This window comes from Hypanus sabinus, chromosome 4, assembly GCF_030144855.1.
Source record: "Hypanus sabinus isolate sHypSab1 chromosome 4, sHypSab1.hap1, whole genome shotgun sequence".
Taxonomy (NCBI): Eukaryota; Metazoa; Chordata; class Chondrichthyes; order Myliobatiformes; family Dasyatidae; genus Hypanus; species Hypanus sabinus.
In genome coordinates, this window is record NC_082709.1 from 152,663,809 (window position 1) to 152,689,587 (window position 25,779).

Below are 25,779 nucleotides of genomic sequence, written 5' to 3' on the forward strand. Positions count from 1 at the left end.
ACCCTATTAATGTGGTCTTACCTTTCCTGTTTCTCAGCTCCACCCATATGGCCTCAGTAGACAAGCCCTCTAATCTGTCCTGCCAAAGCACTGCTGTAATATTTTCCCTGACTAGCAAAGCCACCCCCCCCACCCTTCATCCCTCTGCCTCCATCACGTCTGAAACATCAGAACCCTGGAACATTGAGCTGCCAGTCCTGCCCCTCCTGTAGCCAAGTTTCAGTAATGGCTATGATGTCATAATTCCATGTGTCAATCCAGGCCCGCAGCTCTTCTGCCTTCCCCACAATACTTCTCGCATTGAAATATACACACCTCAGAAGATTATTACCACCACACACAACCTTACTATTCATGACTTTGCATGAACTACTAACATCATTTATTTTTACCCCCATTCCACTATCTATTCTGGCACTCTGGTTCCCATCCCCCTGCAAATCTAGTTTAAACCCTCACCAATAACACTAGCAAACCTCCCTGCAAGGATATTGGTCCTTCACAATATTTTTAGGAAATTATTATTATCTGCCTCTCCTATTATGTCACAAATACCCCAACATTAACTTCACAGCTTTGTGTTAGCTATGATGCACATCTGCTCTATAAATGTAAGCTGGCTGGAAATAACGCTATTATTTGTAACTTAAGTACAAAAATCCAGCACGATGCATGTAAATTGATGCCTCCAGCCCATCAACCTTGTTTCTAAATTATGACTAATTGTAGTAATTTCAATAAGATGACAAAATTGGTACATTTTATGACACCTTCCTTTGCATAAATCTTGCCATTGTTAGCTTTAATGATTCATATATTTTTTTCAGGAAATGCTTGGAGACTTGTTTACTCCTATTGAAACTCCAGAGGCCCAGAACAGAGGGTTTTTAAAGGGGTTGTTTGGAGGAAGTGGACAAACATTTGATAGAGAGGAGTTATGTAAGTTACTTATGTAAGTTATTGTAACGTGCCGCTACAGACACCACACAACTGTCATAAATTAACTCGTGTTCCTTCAGACTAGTTTTTGATCAGGCATAAATTCTCTTTTGCCCATCTTGCCGGTGGCATTTAGGGCAGCAATGAATGTCCTCCATCTCTAGTAGTGTTCACGGCTCCCTTCATTGTGTCAGTAATTTCATCTCGATTTTCAAGATTGTCCTTCTGAGACTTCCCCACAACAAGGTTGTGGTCCTCTTGGAGGCGGGCACAAATTGATAGCATTCATTTAATGTGGTGACTGTAGTCTCCTGTAGTGTCCAAGTTCATTGCCTTTACCATAATATGCTGGAAGGTAATTTCCCTCAACAAGTTTTATGCCAATTTACCTTCAGCCCTTCTTCAGGCAAAATAGACATATTAAAAACATATTACTTAATACTTAAGTAGGTAAGAGAATACTATTAAAAGACTTCTTTTTGCCTGAAGTGCTTTCAAGGTACAGAAAAATCTCATCAGTGTTCTTGAAGGAAATGCTTTGAGGGAAATTTAACATTTTCATATCACGCATGCGATGTATCCTAAGAAGTGATTTTAGTGCAAGATGACAAACCATGAAAAAAGTTAATTTGGTTTTGCAGCATCTTCCTCAAGTAGTACAGTCAGTCCTCCTTATCCGCGGGTTCTGCATGCGCGGATTCAACCAACTGCGGATTGGGAAAACCTGGAACTTCTCTCCCCAGCACTTGTTGTTTGAGCATGTACAGACTTTTTTTTCTTGTCATTATTCCATAAACAATACAGTATAACAACAATTTACATAGCATTTACATTGTATTAAGTACTATAAGTAATCTAGAGATGATTTAAAATACAGGCAGTCTTTAAGTTGGATTTGTACATAAGTCGGAACAGGTACATCCAGTACATATTATTTAGCGTCAGTTAGTCAAACGTTTGTCTCAGTATATAGTATATATTTTACCTTTCTATGCATATAAAACACTTAAGAAACATGTATATCAATAATTAAACCACTGTGTTGCTTAGTAATAATTATAGCTTTCATTGGGGCAGGGCCTTTCACATGCTCCATTATTCTCACTTTATCCTTTATAATTGTTCCGATCATTGACCGAATGTAGCCTAATGCTTTTCCAGTTACCGATGACGTTTCACCTCTTTCCAAACGCTTATTATTTCAACTTTATTTTCAATCCTGATCATTTTCCGTCAACGGAACAGAAACACTGTGGGCAGCAGGACCTAAAGTCCACCGCACTGAGGCAGGTTAAATAAGGGACTTGAGCATCCGCGTTTTTGGTATCCGCGGGGCATCCCGGAACCAATCCCCCGCTGATAAGGAGGGCCGACCGTATTATCCTTTGAAAGAACAATGGAAAATTTGAAGTCCTAGTATATTTTACTGCTATTTAGTCAAAAAATGCAGATGACTGTGTTTATTTCCTGTTACACCAAAAACATGAAAGCAAATAATAATTTAATATTTTTTATATTTGTTTTGGCTTTTCCTTTGTCAAGTTGGAGAGGCTTCAGCAGGTAAGGCATCTCGAACTCTTGCCCAGCACATCCCTGGACCTGGTGGACTTGAAGGGGTTAAGGGTGCTGCATCTGGAGTTGTTGGCGATCTAGCCCGTGCTCGTATTGCTTTGGATGAACGTGGACAGAGATTAGGGGAATTGGAAGAGCGAACTGCTGCTATGATGGCAAGTGCAGAGACTTTCTCCAAACACGCACATGAGGTAAAAAAACATTTGATTCTATCAACAGCAACAGGCACAAATGCTGGGGGAGTCCAAACAGTTCAGGCAGCATCAATGGAAATGAATAAACAGTGAACGTTTTGGGCTGAGCCCTTTCTTCATGTCCGTTCATTAGCACAGATGCTGTCTGGCCTGCTGTTCCTCCAGCATTTTGTGAGTGTTGCTTTGGATTTCCAGCATCTGCACAAATTCTCATGTTTACGATTCTATCAAGAGTTTTTGCCTTTGGAATTTATCTCCCTCCTGTGAGCAGTCAACAACATATTTGTGTCCTAATCTTCCACGTGGTGTGTTACTCTTTAAGCTGAATTATTCTGGAAGTGCCCTGAATGTGAACAATTCTGTCTCTCCAAGGAGAGAGAATTATTAAAGATATTATGAACTCTACATGTTGTAGTTTTGCAAACTCAGCTAGAAAACATTGTCTGTTCTCTGACCCATAAACAGTCCATAATTATTTACATTCGCTTTAAACTCTGCCATCTGCCCCACATCCCTCCTGCAGCTCTCCACCCTCACCATTCCCAAAATCTTCTGCTCCTGCCAGATGTACAAGCTCGCTCTGTGCTTCATGTTGACAAATACAGTACTGTGCAAACATCTTGGGCTCCCTAGCTATATATATGTGCCTAAGGCTTTAGTACAGTACTGTAGTTCTGGTCACAACACAGATGAGATGTGATTACACCAGTGAAATAAAGAGTAATTTATCGGTTATGCTAGTGAAGCCAAGACTAGTGAAACATTATCACGTGGAACATTTGGATAAGCAATGATTATGTTGTATGGAAAAGAGAAGTCAAGGAATAGACTTAACAAAGGTATGTAAAATTGAGCGATCTGGATAGAACAAATGGGAAAGATTGATTTTCCATCATAGGTGGGTCAGATGCCAGAGAGGTGACAGATTTGAAGAATTATTAGAACAGTGAGAGGGGAGATGTGTTTTTACATAAATTCATTATGATATGAAGCTCTCAACATGAATAGGTAGTTTGGTAAAACCCTCCTTATATTTTTAACGTATATGATATATTCTTGAAGAGCCACACCTATAAGAATCTGGAACTGATCTCAGAAAGTGGAATTAACATAAAAAAAGGAGCTGGAGTCGACCATCTGGATCTTAAAACTTGCACTGCCTTTAATTGAGATAATGGTTGAAATTCTATCTCAACGTCATTTGTCTGCATATTCCATGTCCCTCATTTCACTTAATGTTGAGTAGTCTATTGTTTATTATCTAAGTTCTCAAACTCAGTGTTGTGACCTCCACTGCCCTCTGATGTACACGATTCCAATGATTCACCATCTCCTGAGTTTTTTTCTCATCATTTGTCCTGATCACAGTCCAAAATAAGTTGCCCCTCATTCTGAGACTGAGGATTTGAAATTCCACAGATGCCATGATGGGATTTGGATTGCTAGTCCAATATTCTGGAATTTAACCCCCAAGAGCAAGAAATAAATCAGAGCTAAAAGGGGTATTATACCGTTATGTTACTGATGTCATTGTTGTGTTGGGAAGCCCTGTCCACCCGACTGTTTCACATTACTCTGCATGAATCCAGCAATGGAGACCTGGTCTTAGTGAGCAGGGAGGCCTAGTGCTGAGATGTGGCCATTGCTGGGACTGGCATCATCTGTATTGTGATCTGTATTAGTGATGGGTCATCTGTATTGTGTTGGCCAACCACCCAAATCCTGTGGTTTCTTTCATCAGCCACCTCCTGTATCTCCCTCCCTAGATTAGAGCTTTCTCAATGGTGTGTCCAGTTCTGGTCACCTCACTATAGGAAGGATGTGGAAGTATTGGAAAGGGTAGAGAGGAGATTTACCAGGATGCTGTCTGGTTTAGAGAGTATGCATTATGATCAGAGTTTAAGGGAGCTAGGGCTTTTCTCTCCGGAGAGGAGGAGGGTGAGAGGAGGCATGATAGAGGTATACAACATATTAAGAGGAATAGACAGAGTGGACAGTCAGCGCCTCCTCCCCAGGGCACCACTGCTCAATACAAGAGGACATGGCTTTAAGGTAAGGGGAGGGAAGTTCAAGGGGGATATTAGAGGAAGGGTTTTTACTCAGAGTGGTTGGTGTGTGGAATGCACTGCCTGAGTCACTGGTGGAGGCAGATACACTAGTGAAGTTTAAGAGACTACTAGACAGGTATATGGAGGAATTTGAGGTGGGGGGTTATATAGGAGGCAGGGCTTAAGGGTCGGCACAACATTGTGGGCTGAAGGGCCTGTACTGTGCTGTACTGTTCTATGTTCTATGGTGTCAAAGGCTGCAGTAATTGTTTGTGCTGGCCTTGCGGGAACGGCTGCTTCTTTAGGTGATGGAGAGACTGTAGGATTTGTACGGTCTGTCAACATGTGAACAGGTGCTGCCAGACCTTGGTAATGCCTCACTCTCACCGATCCTGATTTGGGCACAGCCCTGTGACCTGCATTCTCAATGCAGAGCTCAGTCCAATCCACTCAAACCTCACAGCTGGCCTCTCCATGCTGAGCGATTCATCAGCTGCAAGTGTTTCCCTGCACAGCAGCGTGAAGCCGGGGGGAATGCAGTGATTTACAACGCATTCCTGGCACAGCTGTGGATCTCACCACGTCCCCAGCACAGCATCACTCAGCCTCAGGGGCAGAGGGCTCCCTGAGTCTGGTCAGGAGTGCTTGAACAAATCCGCTCTCAGCGGGATATTTGTGTATAATCAAAACACTGAAGAAGCCAGAAACTGAAAATAAAAACAAATTGTTGGAAGCATTCTACAGGTTGAACAGTGTCTGTGAAGAGAGGAATTGGACTGATGTATTATTTTCCATATACTGAGATCTAGTGAAAAGCTTTTGTTTGAATACTATTCTGACAGATAATTCTAAACATAAATACATCGATATAGTAAAAATGAAAACAGGATGCTGAACATAGGTTACAGTTACAGAGAAAGTGCAGTTTGGGTAGACAAATAAAGCAATAGGGCCATTTTATTTGGGAGACTGAGTTAATCTTTTAACATATGAGGCATCCATTTAAAAGTCTGACAGCAGTGGTACATTCTGTCAAGCTGGTGTAGCTACTGTCCAATGGAAAGAGATTTACTGTGGTGGGAGGGTCCTTGATTATGTTGGCTAATTTCCTGAAATGAAGACAGGATCATTGGGGGGGGGGGGGCTGATTTATGTAATGGACTGGGCTGCATTTGCAACTCGGGACAAATTGTTGGTGGTATTATACCTAGGATATTGAAGCTCTGAGCAGTCTCCTCCTCAACACCAATGATACAGACAGGGTGCTACATTTCAGGTTTTTCCATAAAGGCTCCACCTTCTGAGTGTTTCTTTTCCATTATAACTTGTGGATTACTAGTCTGGTAACATAAGCATTATGGATTTTTCTATGGATTTCAATTTCGATTTCAAAACTGAGGTTGATCGCCTTCTCTGTCATAGATTTTACATGATCCTTCACTTCTAAGAATATCTTTATATATTAATAATGTGTAATTTTATATATAAATGTTTTTATATGCCAGATTTTTATCTGCAGTGTGATTATATCAGTTCTGTAAAATGCTTTTGAAAGGCATTTTCTGAGCTCCACTTCCAATTCAATTTTTCCTGCAAAATATGAATTACAATACTATTAATAATATAGCAAAAACAATAATGAAATAATAGTCAAAATATGAATTATCAGATGATTTAAGCATTGTTGAATTAAAAAGACTAGATTATATTGTGAAATAATAATTTTCAAATGTTCATTTACCTGCATTTGGCGGTTAATATTTTGCCATTATATTGACGGCATATGCTCTGTTTTCAAATGATTTTTCCCAGATCTAATATACTGCCTTATTAAAATAAGGCAAGATATTAGATTTGAGAACATGAAAATCCATCACAATCACTGTGCTCACTAGTAGCTACTGCCAGCATTAAAAAAAAAGTATAGTTACATCCCAGTTCAAAAAGTAGTTTTGATTTGGATTGTTTTGCTTTGCTTTACACTTGAGGACAAACCTACTTTCTGGGAAAAAAACAAGTAAAATGAAGAGGACTTGGGTACTATTGAGGTATCACTGAGGCTGAGAATGCCAGGAGCGATGGAAACATCGCAGTATAACGCGAATCAGGTGGAAGTCATGTCACACTGGCTCCTTGTCTCATCTGGCAGTAATGGAGACTGAGATGGGGGTGCACAGTAATGATCAGCTTTTATCTGTGCATCTAGTCTACTCAAATTTCAGAGAAGAATGCGGATGTAAACTTCTGGGGTTAGTTATAAAATGTTGATTACTTTTATAGAAGCAGATGAAACCTCGGAGTTTTTGTGCTGCAATGCTGATGTATTTGTCTTGTAATTCTCTCTCTCCATCTAGGCACAAGCTCCTTCCATTGGGTACTTCTGCACTAAAACTAGGTATACGATACTGATATGAACCCAGAATTGTAGGTGAATTCAAATCTGGCATATTGAAGGAAACTTCAGAAATTTTATCTTCATAATTCTCCCAGCTAGAAGGGAGTGGAATTAATTTCTCTTTAGTCTGAAATGGATGAATGCCATCTCTGTAAATGTTCTTTTATGTGCAATCAGTCATTTTCTGTCATTGAATTGCTAATTCCTAATAATGTCTTACTTGGATATTTTTTCTCCTCTTTCAGTTGATGCTCAAATGCAGAGATAAGAAGTGGTATCAGTTTTGAAGACTACAAGAACTGTTAACTATGCGTTAATTCAATAATGCCATTCAGGGAAATGGATGTTGTCTCCTTCTATTGGTTGCCAGAAAGGAAATGGCTTTTCTCCTCCAAAACTCCTATTCTCAAAAACGATATGAAAAATAACATGAATCCTTCTGTTTCCACAAATGAAAGAACAAAAGCTGAATATGAGGTCTCAGTCCATTGAGACTAGGATTTTATCCCTGAAGCTTATGTTTCCATTTCACCCAAATGCAATAGACGACTCACATTTTATTTAAAAAGAGCTTTTTCCTCACTCAATATGGAAAGGCAACCTGGTAGCAACTTGTACAGATTTGAATGATAATGCTCTTATAGAAAAAATACTTTAATACCTTGCATGGAAAAAGTATCATCCTTATGATAAACAAAAGCATGTTATTATTGGAGATGGGAGGGGATGGATTTCATTTCTAGCTTTGACAGAATACAAAGAGAAAACAAGAAAAATATTTCTATTTTTAAATCTGCATAGCAAAGCCAAAACTGGCATGTGAACTGCAACAGAGAATTGACTGTTTGATGGCCGAATGAATGAATGATTGGATGTGCTGTTCAACAAACTGGAAACTGTTGAATACCAGATAACCTGGCAGTGAATCTTCAAATTTCATTAAAACTTCCCTTAGCTACAAATTCTGCTTTGCATTAGCATATTGCTCTGGTATGATAAAGAATATGCAGCATGATTGATGTTAACTACAATAGAGCAGAAGGTCAAACCATTAGATTTGTTTCTTGATTACTCTGTTACAGGGTGTAATGGATATTGCTTTGAGAACTTGGGTGAACTGGAGTCTACCTAATTGTCAGTGTTTTTTCTCTGCAAGCATTTATATGGGAAACGGTCATTATCAGGTTGCAGAAGGTTATGTACTTTGAGGAGTTGGACAATTTATGGGACACGAGGCAAACATTCTATTGCATCCCACTCTCCTTCACAACTAACATAATCTCAGTTTATGCCGTGTGGATTAGTTGGAAGAAAATAGGAGAAAAAACCTTGATTAACTTTAAATTAGAATCTCTCTAGCATTAACTTGTGCACAAATCAAGTATTAATCATATATCTCAAAAGAAACTGGCATTGTTCACTCCATGGCTCCGTATACATATAAACTTGTACCGATGACCAAAGCATAAAGTAAAATATGGCCGATTGTGGAGTGTTTCCAGCATTTTCTGTTTTAATCGCTGATGCAAAGATGGAAAGATGCTTGCATCTCTTTGCTCTCAAGAGCTTTGACTACTTACCAATACAAACATCCCACAGTAAATCTAGTAAGCACAGATAAAGTAATATTTCATTCAGTGACACAGACGTGGAATACATCTGTTTTGCTGTCTCCAAAGTACACAGTTCAACAGAGCTCATATCAGATCTACAAATAAGAACTGTACATAGTGCATTCTCTCCAATATCAACATCACAGTTTTGATACACTCTTGGCAGTTAATTACAATTTACATTGCCGCCAGAACGCTTTATAACTGGAAGCACTGACGGATTACTTGATGGTTCTTTATTTCTAACGATCCATTTACAAGATAAATCCTGTGAATATCCCAGTTAATCTGGGCAACGATAGCCAGAACTGAATGACCCATCACTATTTATATAGAGTGTGATTGTCAAAATTATGTACTCTGTTGTGGACTTCTTGTCTGATATGTGGTGATTTTTGTTTTTTAAATGTTGGGCAATCTGTGCCAATTTCATTTTAATCCCCAACATAAAAGTTAGGGTTTGTATTTGTGCCTTGTGTTAAATGTTACAGTGTCTTTACTTGATCTTTTGTAACACTGGCATTCACAGATTTACTTTAGATAAGACCATAAGATTTAGAAGCAGAATTAGACCATTGGACCGATCGAGTCTATCCACCATTCCATCATGGCTGATTTATTATCCCTCTCAATCCCTTTCCCCTGCCTTCCCTCTATAACTTTTGACACCCTGATTACTCAAGAAGCTATCAACCTCTGCCTTAAGTATACCCAATGAACTGGCCTGCACAGCTATTTGTGGCAATGAATTCCACAGATTCACCACCATCTGGCTAAAGAAATTATTCCTCATCTCAGTTCTAAATGGACGCCCCTCAATTTGGAGACTGTGCTCTCTTGTCCTAGACTCCCCCACTATATGAAACATGTTCTCCAAATCCACTCTATCCATACCTTTCAGTATTTGATAGGTTTCATTCTTTCAAACTCCAGTGGATACAAGCCCAGAGCAATCAAATGTTTCTCATATGTTAACCCTTCCATTCCTCAGATTTTTCTTGTGAACCTTCCTCTGAACCATCTCCAATGCCAGCACATCTTTTCTCAGATATGCGGCCTAAAACTGCTTATAATACTCCAAGTTCGGTCTGACCAAAAATGTGGTTTCCTCAAATGTTGAGAAAATAGTGGTTTACAATATTTGCAATCATGAATTACAATATTTAACTCTTTAATTTTATAGAATAATATGCAGAGAAATGCTTTTAACTAATAATTATGTAGAATTAATTAAGCTAGTTTTTTCCTGCATGCAGTTCTCACCAGCACACTAACAGAATGCAAAAATATTCCTCATTAATATATCACCAACAATCTTGTCTAAATCAAATTATGTAGAATTAAATGAAGCAACTTGTTCCCCTCACTCATTTCTTACCAGGGTATCATCAGAATGCAAAAACTTTCCTCATTAATTGCCACTGCACCAATAATCTTGCCCAGTTCAAGTTAGAATTCATATAAACAAATTAATGTTGGGTTTCACTCCATTACCATCAAAGCATAATCCATAAAGCAATAATTATCAAAGAAAGCTTGCCATAAAATTCTCTACCCCTTTCTAAGGCATGAGTTTATTTCTTTTCCAACATTTATTGTTGATGACATCCACAAGGTGTGATGTCATCAAGTCATCTCTCACTTGATTGTAAATAAGGAAGGGAAAAAAGCACAATTTTTAAATACCAAAATATTTTACAGAATATTAACTGAAAATTTGAAGAGACAAAGAACTTTGTGTAAACTAGAAGCAGACTTGTCATAAAAATACCTTACCTTGATAAAAGCTTTTATCTCAAAATACTATATATGAAATACTTCAATGAGAAAATTGTAATCCATAAATTTATTTTGTTTTTTTAGGGAAAAAAAGTAAAAATTATAGTTTAGTAAGCCATTATAAAATCTCCAGCTATATGCAACAGAGCAATATGTTTTTAGATTTCCCATTGAGAGTAGTCTTCATATGTAATTCTGTCAATTCAGTTAATTTCCTTTGAATACTGTTGAGAAGGCAACAAAACAGCTGAATGTTTGGAGGACATCAGAAATAATGACAGCAAATAGTATTTATTTGAGTGCCATTATAACTCCACAATTTGGCCTGAGTATACTTGGGGACATGTTCAGGACTATTAGAATGAGGCATTATAAAGTCTACTGAGAGATTACGTTAATTATCTGCAGTCCTAGTCTACTCGGTGCTGCTCCTTAATCCAGTTTCAATTAGAACTGCCTTCCATTTCATTCCCATTGCTATTAATCACTTTGAGCCATTAATAAGATGTATAATTATTAATTTCCCTCTTGTACTATTTTATTTCTTTCTCAAATTTCTGACATCAGCACCTAACCATGTGGGAAAGTCAAGCTTTACAGGAATTATGTGTGTATAGTGTTTAAATTATAGATGTTCCCAAAATTCTAGAATTGGTTAACAAAATATATATATTATGCATGTTCAATTTTATTTTTGTTAGTATGTGCTAAGTTAAAACAGCATCTGAAGTTTCTAAAAAATATAGCTGTTTCAACTAACAATCAGGATTGGGTCTTTCAGTTGATCACAAAAGGATTTCACATTTGAAATTATGGACTTGTATTAGCATATTTTTCTGCCTAGGAAAAATGCAAGGCATGTTTCAAACTATGAAAAGGTTTGCACTGTCCTGAGGTTATTAAGTTCACATTTTAATACAGGTGTTGATTCCTTGACTTGCTAAATTTTTCTTTAAAGGTCCATGCCCATAGTGTAAGTGAACAGTTTTAGCTGAACTGTGGCATAATCATATTGCCACTTTACAGTGCCCCCATCATATTTTTGTGGACAGTTAACAGCTGCAACTGATTGATTTTGCACTCTAAGTAAGAAATCCCTCATAGCTAGGTTAACCAAACAAATTTTTTCTCTTTCATCTTTTATTAGATATTCGGCATTGCACATTTGTAACATTTACAAGTTACATCTGGTATACAAAAGTACCATTTTTAAAGATTGATCATGATTAGCATTAAAAACTGAATGTATCCATACTTTAATGTGGCTGGGTCCCAAGAATTGGAACTAAGGTTTGTATTGTTCTGATTTATTTTTTTTAAAAGTTTAACTGGTAAAATGGTTAATTAAATGCAAATCATTCTACCAATAACTAGTCCTATATATTACATACATTATCCTTGTACAATAAACTGCCAAATTAATGTTTACATTTTCCATATGGTATATGTTCTCTTCAGTTCAGTGAAAATGTCCCTTTCTCCATGATTAGAAATACCAGTGCTTGATCTCTTTAATTATGTACAAGTAAAGGACCATAACCTTCTGATATATACTCAGCTACATCATAGATGTCTTTCAAATCTGAATTACTCCTTTGTGCACTAAGTCATTTGATTTAGCTACTTTGGGTTTATGTGGTTAGTTCTATAAGATACATATTTTTTAAAGACAGGTATGAATCGCTCTTTGATCGTAATCCTCTTTGCAAGATTGCACGGCAGGTGCAATTGTATCCTGCAGTCTGGCTCAAATCAAATGACGTGCTCTGTGAAGAAATGAATAAAATCCAAATTCATCTTTGCAGTGTGCTCTCAGACAATATCACACTTTTATGGAAACTTGAATGCATTTCATGGCACTGTAATGGTCTGTGAAACAATTAGCCGTAGTATTTTAAGTGATAATCAGCAAGAAAAGCACTTTATTATTAAGCCCTTCACTGTAACATTTTTATTACGGTTATGTCTACCAAAGATAGAAATATTTGTTCAGTGGTGGCACAGACTTATTGATATTCTTTCATGCATGTGCAATCTCCATGGAAGTGAAGTATGACTTTCTTCTCCCAAGTGAAAGAATACAATAGTCACCATCATCCATGATGTATAATGTTTATTCTCTACAGATGCAAAGTCCATTAAAACATTCCACAAGATTTAAGTTTTTTTAGAATGCCATATTTGCATTCCAATGACTGTATTCATTCCATTTATTATTTCACTGGTATTTCTTAATTATTGTCCAGTAAAGTATTGTTCATTGTTACAGAATAAACCATTATAGCAAGGCAGAATTTCCAAAATTGTTTAACTGTCCAGTAATTACAGCTGTGTGAAAGTTGTGATAAAACTTCAGTATAAAGAATTAATTTCACATTAAATCACATTAATTTCAGTGATACAGCGTACAACAGGCCATTCCGGTACAATTAGCCGCGCCGCCCAGCAAGCCACCTATTTACCACGAGCTTAATCTCAGGACAATTTACAATGACCAATTAACCTACTAACAGTTACATTTTTGGACCATGTAGAAAAGCAGAACACTCGGTGGTCATGGCGAGAATGTACAAACTCCTTACAGACGGCGCCGGAATTGAACTCTGAACTCCAGTGCCCAGAGCTGTAACAGCGTTGCACTAACCACCAGGTTATATTATGCTTTGAATGATTTAATGACACACAAAAATCACAATCACCAGAGATGAGTTCATTCACAAACCACTAATGTGTTTCACTACACTGTATCAGCTTGTTTCCTTTTAAAAGTAAATGATGTTCATTCTTGTGGGTTGATGCATCTGTATGCAGATATTAGTTATTGATTGATTTCTGTACACAATAATCATTTGGATGCTTCCTGTGCCAGTTGCAGAATAAGGAAGGTTAAGTATCTAATCGTGCAGGTTTTTGGGATAACTCGGGAACAAATCTGCCATTACTCTGCATCTTTGGTCAGGGGAGTATGAAGAGCTGTTGATCCTAAGTTGTCAGAGCCAGTTTTTCTGCTGCATGTTAATTGGCCTTATGAAGGAGCCTTTTGGAGTTAGAATATGCTTATTTGATTTTGATGCTGGCCTTTCAATGTAATGCAGAACTGAGTGCAAATATTCTGTCCAGCTGTCCATTACAGGAGCTCAGTATTCCTTTAACCATTCTTCATGAATGGGATCAGGTACACAACGAAATAAGAGGCAGGATGTTGATAAGAACAATACGCACATTTCTGTGATACTGTTGTCTAATTCTGACAGGAAATACCAGCCATCCAGAAACAGGTCTACAACAACATTTGGGACTATTACCAGTGCAATGGTAAGTTTAGTGGCTACATGGCACATGTTTTTCATCGCACTGTTGTCCATATTTCAATCACAAATGGGGCAATCACAGCATAAGAAATACCATCACTATTTCTTTTGTCTTTAAATCATCATACCAAGAGTAGCACTTGGGTTTTAAAATTAGACAATGGGAAATGTACTCAATTACCTTTCTTCTAAGATTTCTCTCTCTTTCATTTCATTCTCCATCAGGTTACTCATAACATTGAGGAATTCTGATAATCAATGCATTACTGTCTGTAATGAAATGAAACCGATCTAACCAATGTATTGTCATTGAATTCTCCAGTGCCGTACACTGTGTTTTAGTCAGTAATGATTGAGCAGGAACATATGTTACGGTGATTTAAGTTTCTTAGTACATGTAGCAACATCTAAAGCTATGGATTTTCCATTGTCTATAAGTAGTGACTCCTTGCATAGCAACCAGATGTTAGATCTTTTGCTTTTCTAATTATTCTATTTCTTCAAGAACCCCTTGCATTCTAAGTGGCTAGCATGTGTCAGTTACTCAAGATGGTTGTCATGGAGGCACTTTAAAAGGTCCCACTTGGCAAAGAATTTGATTTTACCATTAAAAATAGAGCAAATAGAAGCTTTTTTTTTCAGTTTAGATTGTTGTATGTATGCATCATTGCACTGTGGATAGTAAGAGACACTGCTGTTGTTAATGCATACAATTTCTTTGGAACCGACAGCATTTGCTCAAAGAATGTGTTATGTTATATATTCTGTTTGACTGTTTCAATATTTGTGGGCGTTGCATCAACAGAAGTGTGTTAGAAACAAATGCTGTACTGCTATATACCAATTGATATGTGTCTCCCTTACTGAGGGAAAGAACATTATATCAAAACATCTTTACAACAGGAGAATGGAAATAATAAAAAAGGATGGAATAATGCTGATTCTGTGAATATTTAGCACACAGCCTCCTTTTCTGTGTATAACAATGACCAACTCTGATCAATTGTGAAAACAGTTTCCTGAATGATTTTTCAATGCTTAGAAGCAGCAGTGGTTGGTGAGAGGGGTGGTTCAATTTTCTGCTGTCAATAACCATTTAAGATATTTGTTATTTTTGTACCATAATTAAACAAGGTTTTATTTATTTGTGGTTTGTTCCAGAAGATACTAGCCTCACAAGTGATACTTGTAAGCATTTTGTCCTTTCTAGTGATATTGCCACAAGATACTTCAGATCATAAAAGGCTTTCTCATCCATGTGTAGATTTGGGTAGTTATTAGTACAAAAGTTTGCATGTACAGGGCGTGGAAATAGTGGTGCCACAATACAAAAATAAGCCTAGCAATATGAAATACAGTTGTACACTTTTAATAAGTACATAGCAGCAACTGTTCAGATATTTTTGTCAATACCATCTTTACATTTTAAGTTATGTATTGTTAGCAGACAAAATACCTTAAGTTAGTAATTTAACATTTTTTGCCATTATTTTTCAATATTTGATTGCCATTCTAAAAACAGCTAAAGCCAAAAAAAGGGGTAAATAGGTAGTCTGATTTTTTTTTGTATTGAATGTTACTCTATCTCTTAAACATATTGTGATTTAGCATGAATTCATATGTTTTATGTATGATTTCAACAAAAGGCTGCCAGTGAAAATTGTCATAACTAACCCTGTTGCCATATTTGGGTGTTTAATTTTTAAATGCTTCTTCAATGATCTGGCATTTCTGTAGGTTGTAGAATTAAATCTGTATATGGTTGTATATACAATGTTCTATATGTAATGTATTATGTTATATGTTTGTTAGTGCATAATGTTGATGCTTTTTATTGGGACATGAGGTATTCATGGAATAAACCTCATTTATATTGGAAAAAGAGCATTGATAATTAAAATGTGGTCTATACAATTATTTAGATTTTCACTGGAAAACAGACATCTTTTGTGTTACACATACCAGCTTTAAAATAAGTAATACTAGTATATTCAAAGAGCCAAAAAATAAGAAAGATTATAAGAAATAGTAGAAATGTCATCTAGTCCCTTGTGCCTGTTCTGCAATTCAGTAGGATCATGATATTGTTTAGCTCTTCTGCTATTTTTCCACTCTATCCCCATAATATCAATCATTTGATGGCTGGGGTGGATTGTAACATTTTCTGAAGAATGGATGCTAAGTGTTTACAATTGCCTCTGGCATTTCTTTGCTGTTTTACAAAGAAAGATAAGCCTGAGAGACTGCAATCAGTTGCTCAGCAACTTGCATACAGTAAGAGTTTTAGCCTAGCCTGGCCAAGAAATCTGATAGTGCTTGATCAGTGCTAGGTTACAAAATCAGCCAAAGCAAGCTTATATATACTGTATGTAAATAATAGTTTACAGTAAATAAAAGTAGGGAAGCAGACTTGAAGGCATGAATTTCAAGTTTTGTCTTCTGGTTAAACAATTCAGGTGAGTCATAAACAACAAACTATATTCAGTAATTCCAGCAGTGTGTGAAGTGTTAACAAGGAGAAACATTCCAGTTAGAAAAGATTACAAATTGCTAAAATGCCATTAATCTTGTGGACTGATTACAGGGAACAGAGAATGAACCTTAATATGTGCATGTTTCACATGCACAATGTTTTGATTCAAAGCAGAACCTAATGTAGAATACAATTGAAATTTATTTTTCAGAGATGATATTATTCATAAGATTAAATACCCAGCAGTAAATAACTGCATTCCATTAGAATGTTTGCCTCTCTGTAAGAATAATGTCATTCTGTGTCACTGATATCTCTATTTAAAGCAAAACCTGATTTTCATTATCAATAAATTATTATGCCAGGCATTTATCAGTATGTTTTATAACCATGCTCATAACTTCAATACATAAGAGATCCATTTGTGACATTCTAAACCCCCAAATTCATAATTATCTTTGTACTTAATGAGATGAATCACAAAGTTAGTTAATGTGGCTAATAGATATCCAACTACAAGCTGTCAAATCCTGCAAAGGAAGATTACATTCTATTTTAGAAAAAATCCTACTGATGTTGGATATTTGAGAAGCTACATAAAAAGACATACAAACATTTTTATTTATAAATAATAAATCTTTACAGTGAACTTTTCCACCAACTTGTAGTTATAAAAAAGTCTAATTTAATGGTCAATAAATGTCAACTAACCAATGTCAACAATTCATTACTCATCTACTTTCATTATATATAAATATACAGTGTATTCAATTTCTCTTCAAAATATTTAGTTAATATGGTATATTTTAAGCTATCAATTAGCAATGAATAAATAAAATTAATTTACATTTTACATTTTTTAATTCATGACAGGGCTAAGTCCTGAAGATTGCCCCAACTAGGACCAAACTTTACTTTGACGGAGAGTTTTACCAACAGTTTCATGGCATTTTCCATTTCATTTTTCATTATCTGAGCAACCTGAGGAGCAGAAAAATGAGGGAGGGTAAAATGAATAGCAACCTTAATGTAATCAACAATTATGTAATTCACACTGGAAAGACGTGTTTGTTGATCTTAACAGAAATGAACAAAAAGCATCACAAATGATCCCTACATAGATTGTAGCAACTGTACTGCAGCACAGTCCAATTAATCTCATTTGATTAAGAACAATTGTCATATATCCCTTCAAACAAATCCAGAGCTCTCTGCATGGTGAGCGAGATAGATACAAAGCTAAATCAAATAAACCTGTATAAAGCAAATGTCTGTTCAAATATCAACTGGAACCAGGCTGATTACAAAAGAGGAAGTGAAAATTTAGAAGAAAATATAAATGGAACTTCAAAAGTAGACCTATAAATAGTAAAATAATAGGGCCTATTAAGAACAAAAAAAGCAAAGTTGTACATGGATACTGAGAGCATTAGGGTACAAAACAATATCATGACTATCTTCACCAGGAACAGAAGTACTTCCAAAGGAAGAGGAGGAAGATATTGTTGAAACACTGGGTCCATTTTAAGTTAATAACAAGCATGTATTAGAATAATTCAGCTGAACTTTTGATAACTCAACCAGACCTAATGGGATGATTCAGAGTTATAAGAAAGTATAGGAGGAAATCACAAGGCCACTGACAATAATGTTTCAATGCTTTTCTGATACAGAAGTGATGCCAAAGGTTTAGAGTCACAACTATTTGCTCTGAAAAGGAGGTCCATCAGCTGTAGGCCACTAGTTGAGATGTATTAAGGGCAAATCATGTATGACAAATATGATTAAGTCAATAAGAGGAATACAGTGAATGCAATGCACATGGATTTACAGAAGGCTTTTAATAAGGTGCCACATAACAGGTTAATTAACAAAATCATAGCACATCAGAATAGTGTTACTGGTGTTGAACTGATGCCCTAGACTTGGCCATCATACAATTACTAAATCTGCAAATAACACAAAACTTGGTGGTGTTGTGAACAGTGAAGATGATAGTAAGAGATTGCAGCAGGATATAAGCAAGCTGGTGGAATGGGAATGTGTACTGATATTATGGAGATATGAGGTGAACAAGGAAACAGACTACTGAATAAAGGATGCCATTTTAAAAGAGGGATCAGGGGAGTATGTCTGCACAAAGTGACAGAGCAGGTTGAGAAAGCAGTTAATAAGGCATAATTTTGTGCTTTATCAACAGAAGTACAGAGTGTAAAACTTCAAATGCTGAACCTCAGGTTTTGACCAAGAGATGCTGGAGCTATTTACTTTAGATCTGATAAGACTGAGCCGTGACAGAAATAGATAAAATGATGAGGGGTCAGGAGAATGGGAATCTGTTCTCAATGCCAGAAGACTACAAGACTGAGATATAAAATGGAAGGGAAGATAATTTTTATTGGGTAGAATGTTGTCAGAACCTGAAAATGTGCTGGAGGCAGATTCCATTGTGGCCCTCTGGAGGGAAATGGATAGAGATATAGTGAAGAAAAAAGTGAAAGGCTGGGGAGAAAAGTATAGGAGGTGGAACAAATTAAAATAGAAAGGATTACATTCACCTGCATCTTTTTTTTCTTAACTAGTCATGTCAATCTTATTCCTGAGGTTATCATTAAACTGTAGAAATTTTGGTCAATACTTTTTTCAGATTATATCAATCTTATACTATCATTCTTTAATTATGATGTTGGTGTTTAATTCTTTAATAGTGTGATTATGTACATAAATGCATTTACTCCTATATGAAAATAATCCTGCCAACATTCATAGAAATCAATCTTAAATGTATCCCCTTATTTTTTAATCATTTCTAATTAGTGGAAAATACAAATTTGATCATTTTGAGCATTTCAACAGGATCTATCCTTATGGCCTTTGTAATTTTTTTGTAAATATGTTTATAACTCACTTATTCCTGGTGTGTCTTCAATAATTTTACAATCGATATAGCTTCTGTAATGAGATGTGCAAAACTTCCATAGTTCCACTAATGAGTTAGCATGCCATCATAGAATTCTGTTTCCGTATTCATGGCTTAATATAGAATCCAAGTGGTTTGTTCCCAAGTTTTCACATTTGTATTTTGAGTGATGCAAGTACTTATAGGATAATGTCAAATACATGTCAAACTCTTTACAATCCCACCTGTATTACATCATTCTCTGCAACTTCATAAAGGAGTTCATCATGCATCTGCAAGATGAAAAATCCTCCACTTTCTGGCTGGTACATTTCTCGATGCTTCTTCCTTTCGGTGACGCCTACATACAGTTAGACTCAGTTACTCACAGATCATGAAGCCACATTTTCCCAACACAGTATCATATAAAATCACAATACATGAAAATAAAATTAGTCCTTCACACAAGTCTAATACAATTTTTATGGGATAGTTTGGACAGAAAATCCCTTTTGCCAGTGTTATGCCAAGAAATGTTGGCAAGGACTGGTGCTGTTGTGAATGGTGCACCGGTGTTCAATGCATCACAGTGTAACAAATCGTTTTTCATTCAACAAGGAAATACAAATAGACAGTGCTTAAATACACCCACATGGATATGACTATTTTCAGATACCCTAAACATTACGGGTTACTTGACTAAGGAATAGGAAGTTTATACTTCTCCATTATAACTGCAGATAATTGCTTGAAAGATAGTGCTGCTGGCCATGATTCTACGAGTACTGAAAGTGAGTGAATGGTGATAGCATTATTCTCATAAAGTAAGGGGAATAGGGAACAAGGTGCAAGCAAATTAAAGAAGCATTTAAAACTATTTTGATCCGACCCTTATAAACTCATTCTTGCCAGCAGTGATCTGTGTTACCTCATTACTCATGAGTAATGTTAGATAAAATGTGGCCATATGATTCATCTCAGCTAAACCGATGCAAGAGCCAGGCTTGAGCAAGATTTTGTTTTCCCACCTGTCACAACTGGTTTTGCTTGACTGGTAACAGCTGAAATTTGTACTTCATTCAGAAATATGAATTCGTGACTCAGGCTATTCAGTCCAGGGAAAATTAACACAATTGTAGGTTACAAGCATTGAGTTTGATGAACCTATTAAACTAGCAATTAAGCACATTATGACTACAAAAGGCAATAATGAATTTTACATTTGTTTTTCTAGAATTGTAGGTATTGTTCATAAATTGTACTCCCATGTCCGACTACTAAACAATAAAATAATTTTGTTACCTTCGGAAATCAAACATGCATGTGTTAAATTGATTTGAAAGCCATCAGCAAGCGCATCTCTAATTTTGTTCAGTGTTAAATTAAGGATTAAGGTCAAGGAATACTCCACAGTTTGTTCTCTGCTCTTATGAGAAATTGAAAAAAAAACACAAAACTTGGCTCTCACCTTGTCTTCTGTCTTCATGAACCTTACACATCCAGTGACCATGTGATTTGGCGACAGATGGGAAGCTTTCTTCCAGTCGTTTCTGAATATTAACAGTAGCTATTTTTACCAGATCGGCAGCTGATCCTTGTACAGTGGTGTTCACTGCTTGTCGTTGAGCCTGTTGGGATATACTGATCAAATTAAGGATTTTCAAGCATATATAACTGTATCTAAAATACAAGTAGTTTAGACCAATTACATATGCTTGCAAATTCTTATTTTGACATGCAAGCTTATTTTTGAAAGACCATGGGGATGTATAAAACAGATACTCTTGTAACAAAGTAACTAAATAAACAGCATGACTTTAATGATTAAATACTGTAATACTCATGCTTAGAATTTGTTTTGCAAATAATTTAATTTCAATTTATGGATATCACAATCACTGTCATTTTCAGGAAAATGATCGTGAACAGATTTGCAGTTTTCGTTCTCAAATGTAGATCTATACAACGTTGTACTTTACATAGGCAACCCAATTTTTTTTAATATATTAAACTCATGCTTGAATAGCATTTCAGTGTGTGGGGTGATTGATTTTACATAGCTAAAGTTTTACTTGCACATAGTCCAAACACTGATGATCAACTCCAGATGCTCACTAGAACAATTACTTTACCTTCAGCATTCATTTTGTAATCAATGAAGCCTTTTATCATTTGTGGTAAATATTTTAAGTCTGGTTACTCTCAACATACCTTGAGTATTTAAATAATGTTTAGGGAGTCCAACATTGCTGCTGAATGCTTTCTGTACAGTGGAGACACAAGAGACTGCAGCTATTGGAATCCGCAGGAACTCAGCAAGCCAGGCAGCATCTATGGAGGGAAATGGACAATGGACTTTTTTTGAGTCAAAACTCTTCATCTGGACTGCCATCCAATCTAGATGATGAGTTTCGACCCAAATCACCAACTGTATATTTCCCTCCATAGATACTGCCCACTCTGCTGAGTTCCTCTAGTGCTCTGTGTGTTGTTCCTGGCACTACATTGATTATGACTGAAGAAACATAGTGTATTAATCCAACATAAACTTCTTTCTTCTGGAGAATTTTACATATAATTTTAGTTATGTTATTGAGACTGAATTTATACAGCAAATTTAATCCAGACTCGCAATGTAAATGCATTTAATATTAGCTTTTATCATAATGTTCAGGCAATTCCTAAGCAATAAAATCAATTTTGTTTTTTTGATAGCTGTTGCCTCACAGACCATAGCTACTGGCAGTAAGCTTTTCATTGTTCAAATAGCTACAGAACACTTTATGTTAAGATCCTTGGCAAAACATCAAAAATAATTTTCAATTTGCTTGCTTTGAGATTCAGTTTCTTGGGAAGGACCATGTAAATATTACTGCAATTGGACTTTAATTAGGTAAACAAAAAAATATAAATGACTTTGGCTGTAACAGGTACTAAAGGGATGGGGAGCCATTCAATTACTGGGCACCAGCAAATGGGGAAAATACAAATACATATATCAGAAGAAAAAACTAGAACTGGAAATTCCCATATTTCTTTATATCACAATAATTATAAAGCAAACCATATAATGATTACCTACAATTATATTTTAAAGATAATGAGCAGTAATGTGAAATAAACTGAAAGAAGTTGTAATGAAAATCCAGATATTTATCTCGGACACAAAAAGAAGCACAACAGCTATTAAGGTATACTATATATTGTTAAATTACCTATAATAGAAAAATTCAAATGAAAATAGAAAGCTATAGTGTGGTAGTGTGATGATAGTGTAGAACCACAGCATTAACTGGAGGTAATTTGTACAAATTAGTCTTCATTGAACACTGAGTATCTATACAATTATGCAGTCAGACTTAGTAAATGAAAATACATACGTGAGCTTTGACATGAGGATTGTGGTCCTTTATTGCTGGAAGGTACCGTTTCCTGCCAAGAATTGTTTGAACAAACCCATTTTCCTGACAGCTTTTTACTGTTTTCTGTAGAAATAGCTGAATCCCTATAGGAAATGGTTAATTTAAATGTTACCTCTTTACAACAGTTTTCTAAATTAAGAAATAGAAACTGAACATTCTCAAACTTATGGTGTATAATGGCACAATGGTTTTAAATTCCAGGAACATGCTGAAATAATTATCTAGAGACATTTAAATTTCTCAGCTGCAGAATTTAATTAAATCAGAGAAAAAAATCTATGTTAGTAATGGTGACAATCAAACTACTACAATGTCATACAAATCCATTAAGTTTATCAATGTAATTTCAGGAAACATCTGCACGTGGCCTTTGTAGGTGACATTTTTTCTAAGATGGCTCAACAACCTAGGTGTCTCCAGGCAAGCAGATAATGAATTCGAGCCACGTCAATGAAATCCATATCCCAAGACTGAATAAAAACATTGCTCGCAGTAATTCCTCGGCTTCATTTTGCTTTAGCGTGTTAAGAAGGTTGCCCTCCTTGTTCTTTTCAAAGCCATGAGCTCTAAAAACAGAAACTTGTTGCTGCTTACAAGCGTTTACTTGTAACAGAAATTCAAAAATTTAAAGCATTAAACCATAAGACAGAGGAGAAGAATCAGGCCATTTGCCCATTGATTCTGCTCCGCCATTCAATCATTGCTGATCCTTTTGTCTTTCCTCCTCAGCCCCACTCCCCGGCCTTCTCCCCGTAACCTCTGATGTCATGGCCAATCAAGAACCTATCAATCTGTGCCTTAAATACACCCAACGACCTGGCCTCCACAGCTGCATGTGGTAACAAATTCCACAGATTCACCACTCCCTGGCTAAAGAGATTTCTCTGCATCTGTTTTAAATGGACAGCCCTCTATCCTGAGGCTGTGCCCTCTTGTCCTAGACTCCTCAGCATGGGAAACATCCTTTCCATATCTACTCTGTCTAAGCCTTTCAGCATTCAAAAGATTTCAATGATTCACCCCCCATCCTTCTAAATTCGAGAGAGTGCAGGCCCAGAGCCATCAAAAGATACTCGTATGATAACCCTTTCATACCCAGAATCATCCTTGCGAACCGCCTCTGGACCCTATCCAATGCCAGCACATCTTTTCTTAGATGAGGGTCACAAAACTGTTCACAGTAATCATGGTGACGCCTCACCAATGCCTTATAGAGCCTCAGCATCACATCCTTGCTCTTTTATTCTAGATTTCTTGAAACAAATGCTAACATTGCATTTGCCTTCCTCAGCACTGACTCAACCTGGAAGTTAACCTTTATGCTGTTCTGCACAAAGACCCCCAAGACCTTTTGCATCTCAGATTTTTGGATTTTCTCCCCATTTAGAAAATAGTCTGCACATTTATTTTTTCTAGCAAATTGCCTGACCATGCATTTTCCAACATTGTACGTAATTTGCCACTTACTTACCCATTCTCCTAATCTAAGTCCTTCTGCCTCTTACCTGTTTCCTCAACACTACCTGTCCCTCCACCAACCTTTGTATCATCTGCAAACGTGGCAACAAAGCCATCTATTCCATCATCTAATTCGTTGAGATACAGAAGCGGTCCCAACACTGATCTCTGTGGATCACTGCGAGTCACTGGCAGCCAACCAGAAAAGGATCCCTTTATTCCCTGCCTGCTACCAATCAGCCAGTGCTCTAACAATGCTAGTAACTTTCTTTTAATGCCATGTGCTCTTAACTTGGTAAGCGGCCATCTGAAAATCCAAATTCTCAACATTCACTGCATCGCCTTTATCTATCCTACTTGTAATCTCCTCAAAGAATCCCAACAGGTCCGTCCCTTAAGGAAACCATGCTGGCTTTGTCCCATCTTGTTTTGTGTCACCATGTACTCCATAACCTTATCTTTAACAATTGACTCCAACATCTTCCCAACCACTGAGGTATGGCTAACTGGTCTATAATTTCCTTTCTGCTGCCTCCCTACTTTCTTAAAGAATGGAGTGACATTTGTAATTCACCAGTCCTTCAGAACGATGCCAGAGTCCAATGGCTTAACTCTTAACCCACCCCACAAGGATTCAACATTTTCCGGTCCTATGTTACATCTTTATAATGATTTGATGCCATTCCTTACCAGCAGAGCCATGTCAGATCCTCGGCCTACTTTCCTATTCCTCAGATACAATGCGCAACTTTGGACATTCAGCTCCCGACTACAACCACGATTCAGTGATCATCACAACATTATACCTGACAATGTGTAATAGTGCAACAAGATCATCCACCTTTTTTCTTATACTCTGTGCGTTGATATATAACCCTTTGAGCACTGTATTTGCTACCCTTTTTGATTTTGCATCCCTAATACACTACTACCTACCTAATACAAGAGTATCCCAAATACGCTTGCTGGCTGCAATTTTGTCCTATCATCTGCCTGCCCTTCCTGACCATCTGACTACATGATATTTGTGTTTTTTAACCACCTGTCCTATCCTGAGTTCCTTCAGTCTGGTTCCCACTCTCCTGCCAAATCAGTTTAAACCCTCTGTAACAGCTCCCGAACAAACCTGCCCATGAGAATATAGGCACCCCCTCAGATTCAGGTGCAACCCATTCTTTTTCTACAAGTCATGCCTCCCTCAGAAGAGATCCCAATGATCCAAGAACCTGAAGCACTGTCCCCTGCTGCACCAGCTACACATTTATCTACCAAATTGTTCTGTTTCCAGCCTCACTTGCACATGGCATAGGTAGCAATCCAGAAATAACCACCCTGGAGGTCCCGCTTCTCAGCTTTCTGCCTAGCTCTCCAAATTCTCTCTTAAGGACCTCTTTGCTTTTCCTTCCTATGTCATTGGTACCAATGTGCACCAATACATCTGGCTGCTCTCCCTCCCTCTCCAAAATGCAGTGGACATGATGCAAGGCGACCCTGACCATGGCACCATCCAAGATGTCCATTCACACCCACAGAATCTCCTGTCTGCTCCTCTCCCCATCACTACTGCTTCCCTCTTTCCCTTTTGCATCATGAACTCATGGTCAGTGCCATTAACTTGGTCTCTGCGGCATTTCCCTGGGAAGTCATCCACCACAACAGCATCCAAAACAGTATAC

At 37.0% G+C, this 25,779-nt stretch overlaps 2 protein-coding genes across 3 annotated transcripts in view; one reads left to right on the forward strand and one right to left on the reverse strand.

Moving 5' to 3' along the window:
* The window catches only part of stxbp5l (syntaxin binding protein 5L), a 353,464-nt gene extending 340,768 nt beyond the window's left edge, over positions 1–12,696 (forward strand). Inside the window, exons 26-28 of the mRNA XM_059968451.1 lie at positions 828–939; positions 2,482–2,702; positions 7,394–12,696. Of these exons, the coding sequence (XP_059824434.1) occupies positions 828–939; positions 2,482–2,702; positions 7,394–7,435 (375 nt within the window). The 3' untranslated portion in view covers positions 7,436–12,696. The remainder of the gene's footprint in view (positions 1–827; positions 940–2,481; positions 2,703–7,393) is intronic.
* Positions 6,272–25,779, reverse strand: part of polq (polymerase (DNA directed), theta) — a 105,505-nt gene continuing 85,997 nt past the window's right edge. The window contains exons 29-33 of one of the 2 annotated variants that reach the window (XM_059968450.1): positions 22,604–22,728; positions 20,692–20,851; positions 19,469–19,584; positions 17,172–17,305; positions 6,272–6,343 (exon numbers count right to left, since the gene is read on the reverse strand). In XM_059968450.1, coding sequence (XP_059824433.1) covers positions 17,189–17,305; positions 19,469–19,584; positions 20,692–20,851; positions 22,604–22,728 — 518 coding nt within the window. In that variant the 3' untranslated portion in view covers positions 6,272–6,343; positions 17,172–17,188. Of the gene's footprint in view, positions 6,344–15,850; positions 17,306–19,468; positions 19,585–20,691; positions 20,852–22,603; positions 22,729–25,779 lie in introns of those variants that run through there. The other variant, XM_059968449.1, reaches the window with a different exon arrangement.